This window comes from Rana temporaria, chromosome 6, assembly GCF_905171775.1.
Source record: "Rana temporaria chromosome 6, aRanTem1.1, whole genome shotgun sequence".
In the NCBI taxonomy this organism is placed as follows: domain Eukaryota; kingdom Metazoa; phylum Chordata; class Amphibia; order Anura; family Ranidae; genus Rana; species Rana temporaria.
In genome coordinates, this window is record NC_053494.1 from 177,410,505 (window position 1) to 177,434,512 (window position 24,008).

General features: G+C 44.9%; 1 protein-coding gene across 1 annotated transcript in view; it reads left to right on the forward strand.

Moving 5' to 3' along the window:
• KCNH7 (potassium voltage-gated channel subfamily H member 7) overlaps positions 1-24,008 on the forward strand; it is a 572,057-nt gene that overhangs the window by 528,896 nt on the left and 19,153 nt on the right. Inside the window, exon 13 of the mRNA XM_040357854.1 lies at positions 19,904-20,161. Coding sequence (XP_040213788.1) covers positions 19,904-20,161 — 258 coding nt within the window. The remainder of the gene's footprint in view (positions 1-19,903; positions 20,162-24,008) is intronic.

Below are 24,008 nucleotides of genomic sequence, written 5' to 3' on the forward strand. Positions count from 1 at the left end.
AATGTAATGATACAGCGTAGATAGATTTCGCATGGCATAGCCTACAGGCTGTTCAGTCTGCTGGCAAAAGCCAAAGACACCTATTACAATGGAACAAGAATGAGGCACCTGCAAGCAATTAGCAACTGAACATAATTGTAGTGTACGTACAGCTGTCTGGTGGAATCCATGTGGAAACACTCATTTCATGGCAGATCGTGATAGTTTTGTACAGGTTCTCTTTATTTATCATAAGATCTAAACAAAAGATCTAAACACCTGTGCGGTATGATTGTGCAGCCTATTCATTTAAATGGGCTGCAAATCGCACCAGAAAACAGAAAAAGTAGTGCATGCACTACTTTAAAAACGCTCTGCGCCAAATTGTATGGTACTGCGGTGCCATGCAATTTAGTGCCCGCAAACACACTGCATTTGAAGTGCTGTTAACATTACACTGGCACCCACATTCAGATTGCAAGGGCAGTGCGCTTAAATGAGGTGCGGGAAACATGCATGGAACACGTCTTTCCCACACCATGCCAAAGTGTGAACCAGCCCCTAAAGAGTTTAAAGAAATATAAAAATATTGCAGTGTAGCCAAGTGCTGGCTGTGTTGTTACCTTCACTCCGGGACACTCCTTCTCCGGCTATGCATGGAGCTCCTTCCCCCTTGTGCTCAACATTGGGAATAATCACATCTTTTCCTGACAGCAGAGGAGAAACCTCTCACTGATAGCAGATGATTGTGGGACATATAGTCCAGTCATCTGGATTTATACTAGACCTAACACAGTTAAAAACTACAAGTAAATTCTGGAATTCTGGGCAAGCAGATAAATTGAACTATCTTGGGTGGACAGATGGTGGGTAGACCTCAGGGGGGCATGATATACTGTACATATGAATGCCCCCTCTATTGACATATGAATGCAGACGGTACGCGGCTATTTACATATCAATGCAGGTTATTTACATGTAAACACAGGATCTGCAGGTAGGTCTTCTATACATGGCAATAGGGCAGAGTGGGGCAGCATTAGTAACAGAACTTCACACTGAGATATCGGAACACAGCACAGGACTAAAACCTCAAGGGACAAGGGAATTTAAACTGGGATAGTTGGCAAGTATGAGGCAGCTGCTTTGGGCCCCACAACAATGATGGGGCCCAGGGCAGCTACCCTTTTTGCCCTGCCTTAAAGACAGCCATGAGTCTTCCAGAACATGCATTATTGCTGTGTTCTGGTATATCCTCTGAATACAGACATTCTTTCCAAAGTGTGCTTTGTCTACTTTGAAAAATATATCCTTATATGTTACTTATTCAGTATGCTGGAGCATACAAATATCAAATGGGCCTTATGACTAGATATATAAACAGAGACATTTTGTTCTCCATTGCTTTTCTGTTTGTTGACTATTTATATGCTGCCAGTTTGTTGAAATTGTTACAGCATATGGCATAAAAATACAAAATGAAGCCACCACAGATTGGGAAAGAGCATTCATTTTTATACTGAACAATGTCATAAATATAACCGAAAAACAACACTTCTGTTACTCATATCTGGAAAAGACACTGACTTTAATCATACTGATTAAAATAGACTAAAGCCGATACATTTTATTCAAAATATGGGCTGAGTAAGCAAGGGAACTTGGCAGCAGTTGCTATACCCATATATCTTTTATAATCTCAGATTTTATCCGATACCGTTTTAACATGGCACTGATTTAAAGTCAGACTGCAACTGAGTTTTAAGCCTCGTACACGTGGGCTGAACAAAATAAAAACTGACAGATCGCTATACTAACACAAGCAATGCTGTACCCGCCTGAACACATAGGTCAGCACTCGCAGCAATTGGCTGCAATTGCTGATCAGATGCCAGTCGGCTGCTGGTTTTCAAGCATGCTCGCTTGACAGAAGCGGGTCGTGAGATCGGCTTCTGTCAGACAGGCAGCTGTACACAAGGGGTGAAAGTCATCCCGTTTCTACTGTAATAGCTGATATTTGGCCCATGTGTACTCGGTTTTACATTCTAACCTAGTCTTGAAACACTGTCAGGGAAATGGCCAAAGAAGGACTGGCAATTTCGCCCAAGACAATCATGGCCACCACAGTGCACAGTGTGACTGATGTGGGCAGTACTTCCTGGTCTATTTAAGCCTGCTGTTGGAGCCGCCCCTTGCTGGATTATTGTCAGCTTCTCAGTGTTTCCTGTACTCCTATGTCTCCGTGATCCTGTTCCCAGTTACTGACCCGGCTTGTTTGACTTCTGCTTCTGATCCGCTTGTGATTAACCTCTGGCTTGCACCACCGACTATGCTCCTGTCTGCTCTTTCATCTGTACTTCGTCTCTGGCATTTCTGGACTGATCTCTCGTCTATGACCCCTGGCTTGTCTTCAGTTCCTGCTACTGGTTTGCGCCTACTGACGCTCTCTATGCGGCACCCCACGCTCATTGAGGTATACTTCTATACCTTCTCCCAGGATGCCTGCTCGTGTGTGCCGAGTTTGCCTACAATAACTCGATACATGCAACAACCAACCAATCGCCCTTCTGGGCCAATTACGGGTTCAACCCGTCCGCTCTACCTAATACCATTCCAGAAGCCTCAGTACCCGCAGTCCAAGACCGGCTGACCCTTCTCCAGTCCAACCTCCAAACCCTCCAGAAGGTCCAGGAAGATGTCAAGAGACACTATGACCTGAAGAGAAGGGACAGCCCAGACCTCAAAGTGGGGGACAAGGTCTGGCTCTTCTTCATCAACCTTCGGTTGCCCTGTCCTTCTAGGAAGCTGGGGCCAAAGTTCATCAGCCCGTTTGAAATCAAGAGGGTAATCAGCCCTGTGGCCTTCGAACTTGCCCTGCCGGAGTCCTACAAGATCCATCCCATGTTCCACATTTTGTTGCTCAAGCCAGGAATGCCCAGACCCTTCCCAGGGAGAGAAGAAGAGCTGCCTCTAACCAGGCGAACCAGAATTTGAAGCGGAAGCCATTTTGGACTGCTGAAATAGAGGAAGGTAAGCCCAGTTTCTCGTTAAGTGAAAAGGGTACCCAGCAGAGGAGAATTCCTGGGAGCCTGCAAGTAACCTGTACGCCCCTAACCTCCTGCAGAGTTTCTATACCCGGTATCCTAAAATATGGGCTCTTCTGGAGATTTGGAAGGCTGCCCTTGGGGGGCACTGTTAGGAAAATGGCCGAAGAGGGACTGGCAATTCCGCCCAAGACAATCACGGCCACCACAGTGCACAGTGGTACTGATGTGGGCAGTACTTCTGAGTCTATTTAAGCCTGCTGTTGGAGCAGCACCATGCTTGATTATCATCAGCTTCCCGGTGTTTGCTGTGCGCCTGTGTCTCCATGATCCTGTTTCCTGTTACTGACCCGGCTTTTTTGACTTCTGCTTCTGATCTGCTCCTGATTAACCTCTGGTTTGCACCACCGACTATGCTCCTCTCTGCTCCTTCATCTATACTTTGGCTCTGGCATTTCTGGACTGATTTCTTGTGTATGACCCCTGGCTTGTCTTCAGTTCCTGCTACCAGTTTGCACATGCTGGCGCCTTCTGCCCGTCATCCCATGCTCAGTGGCTCTGCGGGTCATCCCAACGACTACCAGTGCACTCCAAGTGACCGACTCATCACCAACAACACATGGCAAACCATGCACCTTTGGGCACTGCTCCCTCTGTATCACTCCCAGGGGAGCACTGCACTTAGCTGCAAGGGGCGCCCTCTCAACAATCGGCCTCCTTCTCGGAACCCGACAGACACAATTCTAGTAAAAAATGGCTCTATTTTTCGCTTTGGAAATTATAATTTGTAGCTGATTGCTTTGCTGGCAAAATCCCTATGTCTTTTAGTGGTGATAATGCTGGGTACCACATGGGCCAAATATCGCCCAAAATCAGCCGTTACAGTATAAACGGGCCCCTGTGTACAGCTGCCTGTCTGACAAAAGCTAATCTCATGAGTGGCTTCTGTCGAATGAGTATGCTTGAAAACCAGCAGCCGACCGACACCCTAATAGTGGTTGTAGCCAATGGTGGGGGAGTTTGCTGTATTAATATCGCTTGTGTTAATGCAGCAATCTGTCAGTTTTTTTTTTTTCACTGGATTATATACAAATACAGGGGAGATACCATAAACGTAAATAAGCCAGGCCGAGGTCATACACCAGGGGATATCAGCAGGATGGGGGACAAGGAGCAAGACGTACAGGGAGAGCAGGGCTTGGGATAAGGATCAGATCGGATCAAGTCGGGTCAGAAGCAGGCTCAGGGTCAGGATTGCAGGCTCAGGGTCAGGATGAGAAATACCAAGGCGAGGTGTGCTAGTACTCCGGACGCTCCAACTAACTGCTGCCGGGGAAAGTCCATGGTGACAAACTGGGCAACAGGTAAAGTCACATCAGGTTGGATATGAGGAAAGTCCATGGCTTTAAACCGAACGAAAAGCAGCTTGAGCTGAGCAGCGGGTACAGACACATTGGGGCAGACAGCGGGCACATCCGGCTGGAAAGTAGGCACATCAGGCTGGAAAGTAGGCACATCAGGCTGGAAAGCAGGCACATCCGGGCAGACAGCGGGCACATCAGACTGGAAACCAAGCTTATCTGACTGGCAAACAAGCACATCAGACTGGAAAACGGGCACATCCGACTGGAAAGCAGGCACATCAGACTGGAAACCAAGCTCATCAGACTGGAAAACGGGCTCATCAGACTGGGAAGCGGGCACATCAGGCTGGAAGGCAGGCACATCAGGCTGGAAGGCAGGCACCAGGACACCAGGCTGGAAGGCATAAACCGGGACACCAGGCTGGAAGGCAGGCACATCAGGCTGAAGGGCAGGAATCAGGACACCAGGCTGGAAGGCAGGAACCGGAACACCAGGCTGGAAGGCAGGAACCGGGACACCAGGCTGGATAGCAGGAACCGGGACACCAGGCTGGGAGGCAAGAACCAGGACACCATGCTGGAAGGCAGGAACCGGGACACCAGGCTGGAAGGCAGGAACTGGGACACAAGGCTGGAAGGCAGGAACCAGGACACCAGGCTGGAAGGCAGGAACAGGGACACCAGGCTGGAAGGCAGGAACCGGGACGCCAGGCTTGAAGACAGGCACCGGGACACCAGGTTTGAAGACAGGCACCGGGACACCAGGCTGGGCAGCAGACAGGAATACCTCAGGCTGGGCAGCAGACAGGAACACCTCAGGCTTGGCAGCAGACAGGAACACCTCAGGCTGGGCAGTAGACTGGAACACCTCAGGCTGGGCAGCAGACAGGAACACCTCAGGCTGGTTTCGACGTGAACGTAAAATTTTTACGTCGTTTGCGTAAGTCGTCCGTGAATGGGGCTGGACGTAATGTCCAGCCCCATTCACGGACGACTTACGCAAACAACGTAAAAAATTCAAATTTTGACGCGGGAACGACGGCCATACTTAACATTGACTAGGCCAGCTATTTGTTCGACTAACTTTACGCCGGAAAAAGCCGCACGTAAACGACGTAAACGACGTAAAAAAAATGCGCCGGGCGCATGTACGTTTCTGAATCGGCGTATCTAGTCATTTGCATATTATACGCCGAACTCAACGGAAGCGCCACCTAGCGGCCAGCCTAAATATTGCACCCTAAGATACGACGGCGTAGGAGACTTACGCCGCTCATATCTTAGCCTAATTTAAGCGTATCTGGTTTCCAGAATACGCTTAAATTTAGGATTCAGAGTTACGTCGGTGTAAAGCTATCTGAATCCAGCTATAAGTTACTTTGACATATTGATTATACTGTCAGGGCACTAACTCTTACCTGCCTTCCAGAACGGTGCAATCGCGGCTGTTTGCGCCGCGCGCGTGCGTGGTGTTGGCGCGCGCGGGCGCGTGCAGGTGCGCGCGCATGGGCGCGCAAGATCTGTAGTTCCGTCCAGCCAATCAGAGCCCTGAGCGGGCTATTTAAACCTCTCCCTTTCCTGTGGCTAGTTGCTGGTTTGTCACAGCGCTTGTTTGGAGTGTTTCCTGGATCCTGGAAAAACCTTATCTGATCTTGTTCCTGTTTACCTGACCTTGGCTATACTCTACCGGATTGCTGCCTTCTCCTACCTTGACCTCGGCTTGCCTATTGGACTATTCTGATCTCACCTGCCCTTGACCTTTTGGCTTGAACTTTGGACTACCCTGTTTATCTGAACTTCCTTGACCACAGCCTGTTTTCTGGATTTCCCTGTTTCCTACCAATCCTGCTTCCCGGACCTCCTGGAATTCCCTGCCATATCTTCAGCCATTCCCAAGTGGACTACTGCCCGGTTGTTCCTGTTTCACGCACCGAACCTTCACCTTCCCATCGGTACCGGTGCCTCCTGGTGCGTCTGCTCCCCTGTCCCCAATTCAGGGGGCGGACCGCGCCGGGTCGCAAAGGGAGCCACCCTCAGCATCTTGGCCTTGGTAAGTGTACTTTTGTTACTACCTGATAGTATCTGATAGTACAAACCAGCCAGATGTCCGAGGCCGACAGGGTGCGCTCGCCTTTTGAGACGCTATGCCAACAAGTCTCAGCCCTCACCGAAGCGGTACAGAAACTTCAAGAAGGCTATCTGCATATAGACGGTCGCTTACAACAGATGAATGTCACCCCCGGATCCTCGACTGCCTCCGCAGCATTAGCTACAGGCCCTACTTCTTCTCAACCCTCTTCTGCTTCTCCAGTGCTGGTAACTCATCCTGAACCACGTGTGCCTACCCCGGAGCGATTCGCTGGCGACCGAAAGAAGTTTCGGGCATTTAAGAACGCTTGCTCCCTATATCTGACTCTTCAACCTAGGATTTTTTGTTCAGAAGCTGTAAAGGTTGGTTTCGTGATCTCCCTCCTTGCAGATGAACCACAAGCTTTGGCCCATAGTTTGTTGGAACAAGGGAGCCCGATATTAGACACCATGGACACTTTCTTTGAACACTTATCTAAGTTATACGATGATCCTCTCCGTTCAGCTACCGCAGAACTTACTCTTCATCAACTAACCCAGGGGAGGAGACCCGTAGAGGACTACGTCGCCGACTTCCGTAAATGGTCTGCTGACACAGGGTGGAATGAAACTGCCCTAAAATACCAGTTTCGCCAAGGATTGTCGGAATCCCTCAAGGACGAGCTAGCCAGAGGTGACCCGCCTGCCACTCTGGAAGCCTTAATCCAATCAGCCACCCAGCTTGATCGACGTCTTCGAGAACGCCGGCAGGAACGCTTCCAGACATCCCGTCCTAATTGGGTTCCGCCTAGATTCTCACCGGCTCCTCCACCTGCTCCAGTTCCACCTGTTGCTTCGTCTTCAGATCCAGAACCAATGCAGCTCGGTCTACTCCGGGCACCTCTCACCCCTGAAGAGAGACAACGTAGACGGCAGTCCAACCTCTGCCTGTATTGTGGCGCTGCAGGACATTTTCTTCGCACCTGTCCCATAAGACCCAGTAAGTCAAGACTACCGTCTTTTTTCAATTGCCATATTTCCAACTTACCACAGACTTACGTTGTACTTTTTCTTTCCCTACAGCTCCCGCAGGGGGCGGTCCGGCTGCCAGCCATCGTTGACTCCGGGGCTTGCAGCTGCTTCCTTGATTCTGCCCTAGCCCAGAAGCTGCATGTCCCATACCGGCCAAAGAACTTTCAGTTACAGATCCATCTGGCAGACGGCTCTCTACCCCGCTCTTGATTAGTTACAATGGAAACTCTGCCCATCCACGCCATCTCCGACACCGGCCATCGAGAGTATCTGTGCCTGGATCTCATTCCTTCCCCTTTATTCCCTATTATTTTGGGCTTACCCTGGCTACAAGTGCATCAACCTTCTATAGACTGGCTCAAAAAAGACATCACATTCCCTTCTGCTTTCTGTTCTCAGCATTGTCTTCCTCCCGTTAAAGCCTCCTGCTCCACCTTGATGTCTGCACCATCGGATCTTCAACACGTTCCTGCTGCATACTCGGACTTTAAGGATGTGTTCGATAAGCAACAGGCTGACCGCCTTCCCCCACATCGGCCATACGATTGCCCCGTTGATTTACTTCCCGGTTCTAAAATCCCTTTTGGTCGAATCTTTCCACTCTCAGAGACTGAATTGGTGGCTCTAAAAGCCTATATCGATGAAAATTTAGGAAAGAAATTCATCCGCCCTTCATCTTCCCCAGCCGGGGCTGGAATCTTTTTTGTTGAGAAAAAAGATGGTTCCCTCAGGCCCTGTATCGATTACAGGGAGCTAAATAAAATCACCGTCAAAAATAGGTATCCTTTGCCCCTCATTCTGGAACTTTTTCAACGCTTCCGATCAGCCCGGATTTTCTCTAAGCTCGATCTCTGTGGGGCCTACAACCTTATCCGGATCAGGCATGGGGACGAATGGAAGACCGCTTTTAGATCAAGGTTCGGGCACTTTGAATACCTGGTAATGCCATTCGGCCTCTGCAACGCCCCTGCCACTTTCCAACATCTGGTAAATGACATTTTTCGTCAATATCTGGATGATTTTCTAGTCGTCTACTTGGACGACATCCTCATTTTTTCGGTATCACTCGAACTACATCGCACCCACGTTAAGAAGGTCCTGACAATCCTCAGAGAACACAAGCTTTATCTTAAAGCGGAAAAATGCGAATTTGAGAAGACTACAATTCAGTTTTTGGGGTTCATCATTTCAACCGACGGTATATCCATGGATCCGCAAAAGGTCAAAGCAGTTCAGGATTGGCCAGCGCCAGTTGACAAAAAAGGGGTACAGCGTTTTATTGGCTTTGCCAACTTTTACCGAAGATTCATTGTTGGTTTTTCATCCATTGTGGCCCCTATCACTCGTCTAACTCACCAAGGTCTTCGCTTTCATTGGTCCCGGGAAGCTCAAGAAGCATTCAAAAAGTTAAAAATCTTGTTTTCTTCAGCCCCTATCCTTAGGCATCCAGATCCAAGCTTGCCCTTTATCCTGGAAGTCGACGCTTCGGAGACAGCCATCGCTGCTATCCTGTCACAAAGGCAAGGACCCAAATCCTTACTGCACCCCATAGCTTACGCTTCACGAAAGCTAAATCTCTCGGAAAGAAATTATGATGTTGGGGACCGGTAACTATTGGCCATTAAGTTCGCTCTAGAAGAGTGGAGGTACCTCTTGGAGGGTGCTCTTCACCCCATCTTGATCTTCACAGACCATAAAAATTTGGAATACCTGCGATCTGCCAAACGTCTGAGACCTAGGCAAGCCCGTTGGGCCTTGTTCTTTGCCCGCTTCAACTTTCACATAACCTTCAGACCAGGATCTAAGAATGGAAAAGCTGACGCCCTATCCAGAATGTTCACTGAAACCCCTGATCAGTCAGAACCCAGTACCATCTTGACGTCCCAAAATTTCTTTCTGATTTCTCAGTTGGATCTACTTTCCTCCTTAAAGACGGCTTTAAATTGTCAAATTACCAACATACCCTCACTCTCTCTTGAAAGACGGGACGGTTTACTATGGTCTCGAGGCAACTAGTACTGAGCATATTCCATGACCATAAACTAGCAGGCCATTTTGGAGCTCGGAAAACCGCGGAACTAGTTAGCCGCTCCTTCTGGTGGCCAAAGTGGAGGTCGGACTGTAAAGACTATGTAACTTCGTGCTCTCGGTGTCAGCGTTACAAAGGCCCAAACACCAAATCCTGGGGTTTACTCAGACCTCTTCCTGTTCCTGAACGCCCCTGGGCGGACATCTCTATGGATTTTATTGTAGACTTACCACCTTCTGGAGGCTTTACTACAATCCTAGTAGTGGTCGACCGGCTGTCCAAATTTGCACATTTTGTACCCATGATTGGCACACCCTCTGCAGCAGAAACCGCTAAAGTTTTCTTCAAAGAGATCGTGAAGCTCCACGGAACACCCAAAAGCATTGTTTCGGATAGAGGTGTGCAATTTACATCTAAGTTTTGGAAGGAACTTTGTAAATCTCTGGAGATTAAAATCTGCCTTTCATCAGCTTACCACCCGCAGTCCAATGGTCAGACAGAGAGGACCAACCAAACGTTGGAACAGTATCTCCGTTGCTTCTGCTCCTCGTCGCAAGATGACTGGTCGTCTTTGCTACCATCCGCAGAATTTGCGTATAACAATTCTCTACATTCATCCACTAACCAAACTCCATTTTGGGCTAACTATGGTTACCATCCAACTTTTCTTCCAAATTCAATTCCCGAGATTCCTGTACCTGCTGTCCAAGAACATATAGTTGCTTTACAACAAAATTTTCAAAGACTTCAAAAAAACATGCAACAGACCCAGGAAAATTACAAGAGATCCTATGATAAGGGAAAGAAGGAGTGTCCAGTTTTTAAAGTCGGGGAGAAGGTATGGCTATCAGCCACGAACCTTAGGTTACCCATTCCTTCTCGGAAATTAGGTCCCAGATTCATAGGCCCATTCGAAATTAAAAGAGTGATCAATCCTGTGGCTTTTGAACTAACATTACCAGGGTCATACAAGATCCACCCCGTATTCCACGCATCTCTGCTCAAACCCGTTATTCCAGACTCTTTTCCAGGAAGGGAGGAACTTCCACCTCCTCCAGTGGAGATTGAAGGTGAAAAAGAATTTGAGGTCGAATCTATTTTAGGTTGCCGGAAGAGAGGGAGACAACTCCAGTACCTTGTCAAGTGGAAGGGTTACCCGCCTGAAGACACCTCATGGGAACCTTCCAGAAATTTACATGCTCCTCGCCTGATCCGAATTTTTCACCGGGACCATCCAGAACTGATGGACAGTTTAGGCGTCCGGAGTCCGCCCCTAGGGAGGGGGCACTGTCAGGGCACTAACTCTTACCTGCCTTCCAGAACGGTGCAATCGCGGCTGTTTGCGCCGCGCGCGCGTGCGTGGTGTTGGCGCGCGCGTGCGTGGTGTTGGCGCGCGCGGGCGCGAGCAGGTGCGCGCGCACGGGCGCGCAAGATCTGTAGTTCCGTCCAGCCAATCAGAGCCCTGAGCGGGCTATTTAAACCTCTCCCTTTCCTGTGGCTAGTTGCTGGTTTGTCACAGCGCTTGTTTGGAGTGTTTCCTGGATCCTGGAAAAACCTTATCTGATCTTGTTCCTGTTTACCTGACCTTGGCTATACTCTACCGGATTGCTGCCTTCTCCTACCTTGACCTCGGCTTGCCTATTGGACTATTCTGATCTCACCTGCCCTTGACCTTTTGGCTTGAACTTTGGACTACCCTGTTTATCTGAACTTCCTTGACCACAGCCTGTTTTCTGGATTTCCCTGTTTCCTACCAATCCTGCTTCCCGGACCTCCTGGAATTCCCTGCCATATCTTCAGCCATTCCCAAGTGGACTACTGCCCGGTTGTTCCTGTTTCACGCACCGAACCTTCACCTTCCCATCGGTACCGGTGCCTCCTGGTGCGTCTGCTCCCCTGTCCCCAATTCAGGGGGCGGACCGCGCCGGGTCGCAAAGGGAGCCACCCTCAGCATCTTGGCCTTGGTAAGTGTACTTTTGTTACTACCTGATAGTATCTGATATATACCTTCTAGCAGATTGTGTCTGAACCTACCTTTTGTATACTCAATAATAGTCAAACCACCATTCATCCTAACCTAATGCAACCTAATGCACTGAGTTCATTTACCACAAAACGGTCTTGTGTCTACTTTCTGGTACTAACTGACAGCCAAGTTAAAGGTATCTATACTCGTGTTCTTATAAATGCTTGCAGTGACTTTTATTCAACCAGATGTGTCAAAGCGGCTGAATAAAGAGCATAAAGACGGGTCCTTCGGGGTAGTGCTACACTTATACTCATACAGAGTATATAAGCAAATATACTGATAATATCAAATTGTACTGAGCAATAGATAGAATGAGTTAGTAGATCATTTATAAGTTGCAAGCTCCACATAAAATAATTGCTGTCTATTACAGTAATATAGACAGTCCTGCAGAATAAATAAGAAATGACTGCCATGGGATTTATACACAAACAGGGCAATAAGTTGAGCCTAGACATCATTTCATTCTGAGCCAATGAGGAAGTCTATGAACAAAACGCATAGGACAAAGTCAAGGTGACGTCATCATGTGTGTAGGAGGAGGTAGAATGCACATTGAATTACACAGCAGCAGTGTCTGAACCCAAAGCTAGAGCCAGTAACAGGATATCACAAGCATACAATCTTAGTGCACTGCACACTGTGAGCGTTTCTTTCTTTTGTTATTAATAAAGTTATATTTTATGGAAAGCACTTAAAGATTTGCTTTAGGGTTTGTTTTAAGCTAAATATCTGCAAAAACGAATTTAACGGCTTAAACAAATCCAGATGAGGCATTTAACTCCTGAGATGGACAAAAGAGTGTAAAGACATTGTGAACACAGGCTGGAAGGCAGGAACCGGGACACCAGGCTGGATAGCAGGAACCGGGACACCAGGCTGGGAGGCAAGAACCAGGACACCATGCTGGAAGGCAGGAACCGGGACACCAGGCTGGAAGGCAGGAACTGGGACACAAGGCTGGAAGGCAGGAACCAGGACACCAGGCTGGAAGGCAGGAACCGGGACACCAGGCTGGAAGGCAGGAACCGGGACGCCAGGCTTGAAGACAGGCACCGGGACACCAGGTTTGAAGACAGGCACCGGGACACCAGGCTGGGCAGCAGACTGGAATACCTCAGGCTGGGCAGCAGACAGGAACACCTCAGGCTTGGCAGCAGACAGGAACACCTCAGGCTGGGCAGCAGACTGGAACACCTCAGGCTGGGCAGCAGACAGGAACACCTCAGGCTGGTTTCGACGTGAACGTAAAATTTTTACGTCGTTTGCGTAAGTCGTCCGTGAATGGGGCTGGACGTAATGTCCAGCCCCATTCACGGACGACTTACGCAAACAACGTAAAAAATTCAAATTTTGACGCGGGAACGACGGCCATACTTAACATTGACTAGGCCAGCTATTTGTTCGACTAACTTTACGCCGGAAAAAGCCGCACGTAAACGACGTAAAAAAAATGCGCCGGGCGCATGTACGTTTCTGAATCGGCGTATCTAGTCATTTGCATATTATACGCCGAACTCAACGGAAGCGCCACCTAGCGGCCAGCCTAAATATTGCACCCTAAGATACGACGGCGTAGGAGACTTACGCCGCTCATATCTTAGCCTAATTTAAGCGTATCTGGTTTCCAGAATACGCTTAAATTTAGGATTCAGAGTTACGTCAGTGTAAAGCTATCTGAATCCAGCTATAAGTTACTTTGACATATTGATTATACCTTCTAGCAGATTGTGTCTGAACCTACCTTTTGTATACTCAATAATAGTCAAACCACCATTCATCCTAACCTAATGCAACCTAATGCACTGAGTTCATTTACCACAAAACGGTCTTGTGTCTATTTTCTGGTACTAACTGACAGCCAGGTTAAAGGTATCTATACTCGTGTTCTTATAAATGCTTGCAGTGACTTTTAGTCAGCCAGATGTGTCAAAGCGGCTGAATAAAGAGCATAAAGACGGGTCCTTCGGGGTAGTGCTACACTTATACTCATACAGAGTATATAAGCAAATATACTGATAATATCAAATTGTACTGAGCAATAGATAGAATGAGTTAGTAGATCATTTATAAGTTGCAAGCTCCACATAAAATAATTGCTGTCTATTACAGTAATATAGACAGTCCTGCAGAATAAATAAGAAATGACTGCCATGGGATTTATACACAAACAGGGCAATAAGTTGAGCCTAGACATCATTTCATTCTGAGCCAATGAGGAAGTCTATGAACAAAACGCATAGGACAGAGTCAAGGTGACGTCATCATGTGTGTAGGAGGAGGTAGAATGCACATTGAATTACACAGCAGCAGTGTCTGAACCCGAAGCTAGAGCCAGTAACAGGATATCACAAGCATACAATCTTAGTGCACAAACTCTTGTGCACTGCACACTGTGAGCGTGTCTTTCTTTTGTTATTAATAAAGTTATATTTTATGGAAAGCACTTAAAGATTTGCTTTAGGGTTTGTTTTAAGCTAAATATCTGCAAAAACGAATTTAACGGCTTAAACAAATCCAGATGAGGCATTAAACTCCTGAGATGGACAAAAGAGTGTAAAGACATTGTGAACACAGCGTCTCCCCGCAGGGATGTAGTCCCAAGGGAGTGGGATGAGCACGCTGACTAACCCCCAGTCAGAACAGCTCCGATGATGGGGGCAAGCTTACTGAGGAGAAACAGGAAGTGAGAAATTCAGACAAAGAAAAAAAAAAACATTTAGAAGGGAAATTGAAGGAAAAGGTAAGTGAACCAACAATGCACTAGCTTTAAGGAACCTATTTAGAAAATGAAAAACAAACTGAAGGTTGGAGGCATGCAAGATAGACTATATTTCCATTAGTATGAAATGTGTGTGATACAGTTGTTTATCATTTTCTAGCACAAGAAGCACTATTGCCCCTTATAAAATCAGGATTGCTTTGCAGGAGATTGATTTGTCTCACATTAAGCACAGAGCACTTTTTAATTATATTTTGGCATAGTGGTTATGTATCATTTGGAGCACTTTATTATGATGTGGTTTAGATTATGTATCACATTAAGGCTTGAGTGATTTATTAGACATATTCTGTACTGCTGCACTAAGTTTATCTATATCAGGTGTGAGCAACCTGCAGCCCAGGGGTCGTGTGTAGCCCAAGACGGCTATGACTGCAGCCCAACACAAAATCGTAAACATACTTTATAATGTTAATTTTTATTTTTTATTCTTTGTAAAAATGTGTTTACACTTAGCAAACACATGTGGCTGAAGACAAATTTGGCAGCGTCTCTTTATTGGACTTTTATACATTTTATCTTCCCAAATCTCCCACTCTTCACAATCACGCCTTATTCATGTCATCAGTTTTCAGCAGAACCAATATTTGTGATCAACTATTTTCAAGGATGAAGCACACAAAGGGAAAAATTTGAAACAAAATATCTGATGAGCACCTTAAGAATTCTTTGAGAATTTCTACTACATCCATCCAACCATGTTGCGTTAGTTTATTAAAAGCAGTGTCAAATGTCACACTAGTTTTATGTTGCCCTCTTTTACTTTCATAATAAAAAATATATAAAAAAATGATGTTTTATTACTCAGGTACATTATCTATATCAGTAATAGTTACCTTGTGATCTGCCCGGCTTTTTCTGCTCATCAGCTATCCTTACTGTTAGTGTATTTTATGTGTGACCCAAGACAATTCATCTTCTTCCAATGTGGCCCAGGAAGGTCAAAATCTTGTACACACCTTATCTATACTGTTATTTAGTGTGTGAATCACAGAGGAGCGCTGACTTGCTTAGATAGCAGATATTTATTGTAATAGCAGTACAGGAGGATTATGACAATTTTTTGTATCCCTTAATGTTACAGTTCCCTTGTCACTTTTCTGCAACAAACTCTCGGGCTTTGAGAGTTTGTTGCCTTTGTGTATAGGATTTATAGTTCTGGTGCTCACTCATTTATCACATGTCTTTGACATACCCTTGTGGGGGGCTTTCTTCACCCTGTCTGGCTTTGTTTGGAATTAGTGTAGAAAGTGCTATAGAGGGCGCTAAATTATTAGGATACCTGCCATGCGCTAGGTATTAAATTTCACATATATTGGTATATCTAATATACACCAATGGCAAAAGAGTTAATGCTTCATTCAATATATAACATGTGTGTTATATGATAACAAACATAAACCATAAATAAAGATATATGATGTGTACAAAAAGTCTGCTGGTAGACCGTGAAAATTTACACCATACAAAGCTGCTGCTAAGCCGTGAAAAAATGACACCATGAAAAACTGTGAAAATTGAAGTTCGTATTGGAAAAATATGAGGAAAAAATTCTTCTATAGGTGATCATGCAATCAGATTTCCAGATGATAGAAACAGCCTTCACCAACTATTCGACTTCACCCGAAGTGCTCTGGATAATCAAATGCGCTTACCACAATGATTGGACCACTTAATGAAAAGTAGGTCATAAACGCTGAGCAGGGTGAGTGCCTGCACACTATGCGATAGTATCTGGAACAATGGCCTCAATTGCGATACCGGTATTTAGAGCCACAAAAAGATAGAGAAGGAAACTCATAGTGTATTACCGTTTATTTTAAAAGGCATTTTTAAAAATAGCTGATTGGCCTCTTACTTGAGTGGGTGCCTACCCGGCACTGTGACTGCTGGCCTGGTATCTCTCGTGGGAGAACGTCGCTCAGATGGTGCAGGAAACTTGAATGGTCCTGGGCTGTGCGGCGGGCTATGCAGCAGTGACAAGTCCCGATAGGTGCCAACAAGTGCCGAGATCAGTTGGATGCGGGGGGACCAGAAGGAAGCCGCCAACATATGTTTCGTGCTGTGCACGTCATTAGGGGGGCCTTTAATACCTAGCACATATCACAGCAGGTATCCTAATAATTTAGTGCCCTCTATAGCACTTTCTACACTCATTTCACAGCTTACCCCTGTACCCTGAGGAGCAGCTTAACCTGTATAATTATTGTTTATAATTGTATGCACGTTTTGTAACATATATTTTGGCGCGGGAACCACCTCACTTTATCTTTGTTTGGAATTACAGGACTGTGCATTGCACGGAAGGGGGGCTTCACAAACATATTTAAAGTAGCTGTAACATTTAGTATACAATTTTGAATTCATGTTTTTTACTCTTTAAGTTTTCACTGTTTTCCATTAATTCTTCTATCTTATGCTCCCTCACTCATATGTTCAATCTCTCCCTCTCTATTGACACCTCCCCTCCCCTCTAAAACATGCCCTGACCACCCCCATACTTTAAAAGCCCTCACTGGATCCCACCAGCCTGAACAATTTAAGACCCATCTCCTTGCTTCCGTGTGCGTCAAAATTTTAGAACGCTTAGTCTACAACCATCTTAGCTCCTACCTCATTGACAACAACCTTCTTGACCACTTACACTCTAGCTTCCGCTTTCTAAACTCCACTGAAACTGCCCTACTGAAACTCACTAATGACCTACTAACTGCTAAAACCAATGGCCACTACTCCATACTCATACTGCTCGACCTCTTTGCAGCCTTTGATACTGTTGACCATCCCCTCCTCCTCAAAAAAACTATACTCTCTTGGCCTTCAAGTCTCTGCTCTCACCTGGATTTCCTCCTACCTATCACACTGACCTATAACTCTGTTTCCTCCTCTCCACTTCCTCTTTCTGTAGGTTTCTGTAGGGGTACCTCAAGGTTCTGTACTCGGACCCCTTCTCTTCTCCTATTACACCTCCTCCCTTTGTCTGGTAATAAACTCCCATGGCTTCCAGTACCACCTTTATGCTGATGTTATATAAATCTATTTCTCACTTCTTCAGTCTCCTCTCACATTACTAACTTACAAATCAACATGAATGTCACACCACTTCCTCAAACTAAATCTTTCTAAAACAAAGCTCATAGTTTTTTCTCCAGCTGTAACCGTCATGCCCCCCCCTCCCCCCACCTGAATTTTCCATCAACATCAATAATACAACCAAATCAAATCGCCGTCCAAATTGTGCAGACTTCATCCCCAAAATATTTCCAAATACGCTCCTTTCTAACCATTTACACCACTAAGCAACTTATTCACTCCATTGTTATCTCTCGCCTTGACTATTGTAACTCCCTTCACATTGGCCAACCTCTCCACAAGCTATCCCCTCTTCAGTCTATCACGAATGCCTCTGCCAGACTCATCCACCTTACCAACCGTTCAATGTCCACCACTCATCATTCACAATTCTGCCCTGAACTACCACCTCATCAGATCATTCCTCACAGTCCCTACCTTTTGTTTCACCAGCACATCCCTCTTAGGCCCCGTACACACGATAGAATCCATCCGCAGATAAATCCCAGCAAATGGGTTTCTGCGGATAGATCCTATGGTGTGTACACGCCAGCGGATCTGTTTCCGCGGAGAAATCTCCTCTGGGATGGATTCCAGCAGATCGGATATTTGCTGTGCTGCACAACAAATCCATCTGCTGGAATCCATTCCAACGGATGGATCCGCTCGTCTGTACAGACTTACCGGATCCATTCGTCCAAAGGGATTCCCCGCACGCGTCGTAATGATTTGACGCATGCGTGGAATTCCTTATATGACAGCGTCGCGCCCGTCGCCGCGTCATAATCGCGGCGACGGCGTGACACGTCATCGGCAGAGGATTTCCGCGCGGATTTCAATGCGATGGTGTGTACACTCCATCCCATCGAAATCAGCGGAAATCTTTGAGAGGATTTATCCGTGGAAACGGTCCGCTGGACCGTATCTGCGGATAAATCCTCTCGTGTGTACGGGGCCTTAGATTGTAAGATCACAGAAGCAGGGCTCCTTTAACTCTCTTGTTTTGAATTGTACTTTTGGTGTATTGTCTCCCTTTACATTGTAAAGCACTGCACAAACTGTTGGCGCTATATAAATCCTGTATAATAATAATAATTATTTCTAATTTAAATTAGTTGCAGAGCCTCTATTGGTGGCTTTACATGTATCAAGAAAAAACTAGGTGTGGACTAGAGAAAATTCTCCAGTAACCTAAAATAGTGGACTATAACAGCCTAAGCAATGGAGACAAGTAATAGATATAAAAAAAATCTTTATTATACAATATTAACGTAGATACAAATCAAAGTATCCCAACCCAAACATCTGGGGAAAATTATGCCTTCTAATAAGTATACATAGCTTGTTAAAAGTGCATTCAACCATATATTTACATGTTTTAGTATGTACACCTAAATAGCATGCAGTTAGCCTGCTGTCTGTAAGGTCAACGGGTTTCACCAGATATTAGTATTCCTCAGAACCCAGACAAGAAGACAGCAAGCTACCTAGAACAATATAGTATTAGTACCAAAAAACAATACGTCAATCATAGCAACAACACAACGTAAGTATCATTTGTATTTATTAATCTGTACATTCCTACTGGTAGCCAAATGTCCGCCCATTAACGCCTGGGGTGGGCACAGAGGCACACAAAGTGAAAAGACCCCCCAATGGACATAGATGGAGGCAGCCAGACTGAAAATTCTAAATATATAACAAGAATTATATTGTATATACACATATAAGTTACTTGAGGCTAGTATAATGACATAAGGTGGTTACGTAGGACATACTGTATATGCAAAACTTACTTAAATAGACAAGTCTCATTATGTATCGATTTTCCAAATGAACATATTTTATTTTTATCGACCAGTTAATGTTTACTCAATCAAAATGTATACATATAAATGTTCATCCACTTGGGCATCTGAACGTCCAATAGTTCCATCGCATGAACAGACCTTTTGATCGTCCATATACACAGCAATTTTATTGATATAAGTATTTAATACAATCATATTTTCCGCCACAACCGATTGGGATCGGTCAGTAATTAAACATGTTTGCATTGTTGCATGTATGGTCACCATTGATTAGAAATGATGTAGGAGTTTAGTACTGGAGAATGGAATTTTGCTAAGTGTTGGGGGGGGGGGGGGGCAGAAGGAAGGGTAAAGGAGAGCAGGGGTATTTAGAAGATATGTATTAAAACACACACCATAGGCTAGAGTCTAAAACAAAAATCAGCCAAGTTATATGAATAGGCAGAGACCACACTAAAATGAAGTCAGAACATAAAATGTAATGATAACATAATATTGTATATGTTATGTTATTATGCAATAACTTCAGCAAGCTGGCGGAGGAATAAAATAATTCAGTGGCCAACCCTCATTAAGCATTATACACCAAATTCTGTAAAACAAACGAATTAAGAAAAAGGATAGTAATTTTTTTCTGCACTATATCCTTGCTATGTTAAAATTAACCACCTCTTTACCTTTCTCTTATTTGTAGATTCCAGCAGAGACAACAGCCAGGGTGGTTCAGAGAATTCTCTGGAGGATCTCAGACATTGTGACTACAACAAGAAGAATACAGACAAAAAGAGAAGTGGATTGTCCTCACTGGTCTCCTCCATTAATGAACAGAAGCCGCTGTTTACTGAAATTGGGGGTTACAGCTCTGTTTTCACCAAGCCTTCTGTCCCCCAGTTTGAAGAACCTGTGTGTCCTGACAAGTTAACAATCACCAAAAGAAGCTTATCCTATCGAGGTAAGAGAGATCTATACATTTACATCTCTATACATGGCTTGGAGTAATAATACTGTACACAGTAGAGTATTGATATACATTTATTTAAATGCCCTTTGTTATAGATGAGACAAGACACTTGAGGGTACAGGCTGCAATCTAATCATGTAGAAATAACAGGCAGCTCGCTAAACGGCATAAAGACAACTTTTCTCATGTTGCATAAATTATAGGTGAAAATAATGATAAACCAGCACTCTTGTCTATTAGACCATGGACGTTATGGAGCTGAAATGCATAACAAGGTATGTATAAGATTTCAGAGAAGCCAGTGTGCTTTGTGGATCTGCTTCCCCTTAATCAGGGCTAACAAATAGATACAACTGGTTTTGATGTATTCAATTTGCAGGTTCTACACATAGGGCCAGATTCACAAAGAGTTACGCCGGCGTATCAGTAGATACACCGACGTAACTCGCAATCTAAGCCCGTCGCATGTTTAAGTGTATGCTCAAACTGAGATACACTTAAAGCCTGCGCCGTCGTATCTTAGGGTGCAATATTTCCGCTGTGCGCTAGGTGGCGCTTCCATTGAGTTCGGCGTAGAATATGCAAATTAGTAGATACGCCGATTCACGAACGTACGCTTGCCCGTCGCATTAAAGATATGCCGTTTCCGTAAGAGGTATGCCGGCGTAAAGATAAAGCTGCCCCCTAGGTGGCGTAGCCAAGTTTAAGTATGGCCGTAGTTCCCGCGTCGAAATTTTGAAATTTTACGTAGTTTGCGTAAGTCGTCCGTGAATGGGGCTCGACGTAATTTACGTTCACGTCGAAAGCAATGACGTCCTTGCGACGTCATTTGGAGCAATGCACACTGGGATATTTTACAGACGGCGCATGCGCAGTTCATTCGGTGCGGGGACGCGTTTCATTTAAATGATACACGCCTCCTACCCAGCCGAATTTGAATTCCGCCGGGTGATTTACGCTACGCCGCCGCAACTTTACAGGCAAGTGCTTTGTGAATAAAGCACTTGCTTGAAAAACTTGCGGCGGCGTAACATAAATGACATACGTTACGCCGATTTAAAGATCCGCTCTCCTACCTGAATCTGGCCCATATAGTTTAATATATAGGGAGTCATTGGTGTATACCAATTTGGTATAAAAATATAAAGGAATTTGTGTGCTATCAATACAATATAGAATTTAAATGTAGTAAAAGTATGCAAAAAATCTTATACATAAAATAATATACAAAACTTTCAGAAAAAAAATTGTATAAACATAATGGGTTCAAATTAAGGTGTCCGTTTATAAAGCAGTGATCCCAAGGATCACCACTGATCACAGCCCATAAACAGTTTATGAAACAGAGATAATCGGCGGGAGAAGTGTTTGAACTTGTTCTCCCACCGATTATCTCCACACACAGAGAATCCTCATAGATTGACACAGTAACGGCCAGTTTAGGAAGCTGCGATCTGAGAGCTTTACTGGTGATCTGTGTCAGAATTCACACTCCCCGATTCGCCATCTCAGAGGTGGTGAAGCGGGGGGAGTGAAGAGGGAATCCCGGGGGTTCTGAGAAGGAAGGAGGAAGATTTTAAACTTCCTTCTACCTCGTTCAGACCCCCCAACACTGTAACTATGTCCCCCTGTAATATTTATGTATATACATACATATATATATAATGTGTACATGTATATATATATATATATATATATATATATATATATATATATATATATAATGTGTGTGTATATACATGTATATATAGTGTGTGTGTATACATATATATATTATGTAGGGGGACTTGTTATTTTAATTAACCACGCCATCTGTCAGTGTACTGAGGAGTGATAATTTATCACTGCTCAAAAAACTGACATCTCTGTGTTTCTGTGAATTTCTGGTACTGTAATCTCGTAAAGTCTCACGAGATTCCAGTATCAGGGGCCGTTCTCCACTGTTTGAAGTGTTGGTAGATCACTTCACTCCTCCAAGGGTGAAGCGATCTACTCCGCTTCATATGCAGGCAAACAGAGGAGAAAAATCTCCTCCGTGAATGCCGGAGAACGAAGCAGTGAATAGATTTCACTGCTTCATAAAAGGACACCTAAATAGTTACAGGTGCGAAGCTTGAATTGTGAACTAGTGGATTATTGGATGCTTGTGATTGCGCTATGCCAAGAGGATGCCTCTTCATATCTACATGTTTTAGGTCTTATACACTTATTGGATGCAAGGCCTATACTTACCTAGGATGTTTGAGTGCCTTTTTCTCCCTATGCATTGCCTTTCGGTTATCAGCCGGAAGGTTGGGTCTTGGTTTCACATTTATTCCATATTCCGACCTTTACCTCTGTGGTCGTACATTGCAGGGGGTTTACTAGATCAAGCTATATCCTATTTTGGGGAACATTCTTTTAAATCATCCATTTTCAGTTGCACCCTATGAAACCCTGAGGATGCTAAGATTGGCGAAACGTGTCTGGATATCTACACCTCCTCCACGGTTACGGTTACATATCTGTTTAAGCTTTACTACTGTTTAGAATTATACTCACTGATACATGGGAGGGAAGTGTTCTTCTGGGTTTGCATAGCTGATCATGGCTTTCTGTGGATATGATTTATGTTTTTAGGGTATACAACTCAAGATATTTTATTATGAATGTACTATAAAAATGTTGGTTTTATACATATTTATTTGTAAATTTATTCTGAGGGAAAAGTTTACAGCACCAGCTAAAACTGCATCCATTGTTCTTTTTGTTTGCATTCAGAGAAAAATAAAAAATAAATTACCCTTGTTAGCAAGTAAATTAAATCAAATGTAAAACCTGTCTTTAAATTTACATTTTAATAAAAGTTGCAATATTAGTTCACATATATTTCAGTCCCTACCCTAATCTATGAAAGCACCTACAGTATGTTGAGTTATTTATAACAAGAAATACATAGGGGCAGATCCACAAAGCGAGTACGCCGGCGTATCTACTGATACGCCGGCGTACTTTCAAATGTCCCGCGTCGTATCTTTGTTTTGAATCCTCAAAACAAGATACGACGGCATCTGGGTTAGATCCGACAGGCGTACGTCTTCGTATGCCTTCGGATCTAAGATGCAATTCTTCGGCGTCCGCTGGGTGGCGTTCCCGTCGTAATCCACGTCGAGTATGCAAATTAGCTATTTCCGACGATCCACGAACGTACGAGCGGCCGTCGCATTATTTTACGTCGTCTCTAGTCGGCTTTTTCCGGAGTATAGTTAAAGCTGCTGTTTCATGGCGTATAGTTGAACCTGCTATGTTAAGTATGGCCGTCGTTCCCGCGTTTAATTTGAATTTTGTTTTTCCGTTTGCGTAAGTCATCCGTGAATGGCGATGGACGTAATTTACGTCCACGTCAAAACAATGACGACCTTGCGACGTCATTTAGCGCAATGCACGGCGGGAAATTTGGGGACGGCGCATGCGCAGTTCGTTCGGCGTGGGGACGTGCTTCATTTAAATGAAACACGCCCCCTACTCGCCGATTTGAATTAGGCGCCGTTACGCCGCGAGAGATACACTACGCCACCGTAACTTACGGCTCGAATACTTTGTGGATTCAAAGCTAAAAAAAGTAATTTACAGCGGCGTAGCGTATCTCACATACGCTGCGCCCATGCAATTCTTTGTGAATCTGCCCCATAGAGTGCAAGCTCACCTAGAGATTACCCTTTCCCAAAATTATAACAACGTACAAGGGTCAAATTGCTTAAAGCAGCTGCAGACCTTACATGTGTATGCACCCAGCACAGCAACAAAAAAAAGAAAAAACACAACGGTTAAAGCTCCATTAATTTGTAACCAACAATGG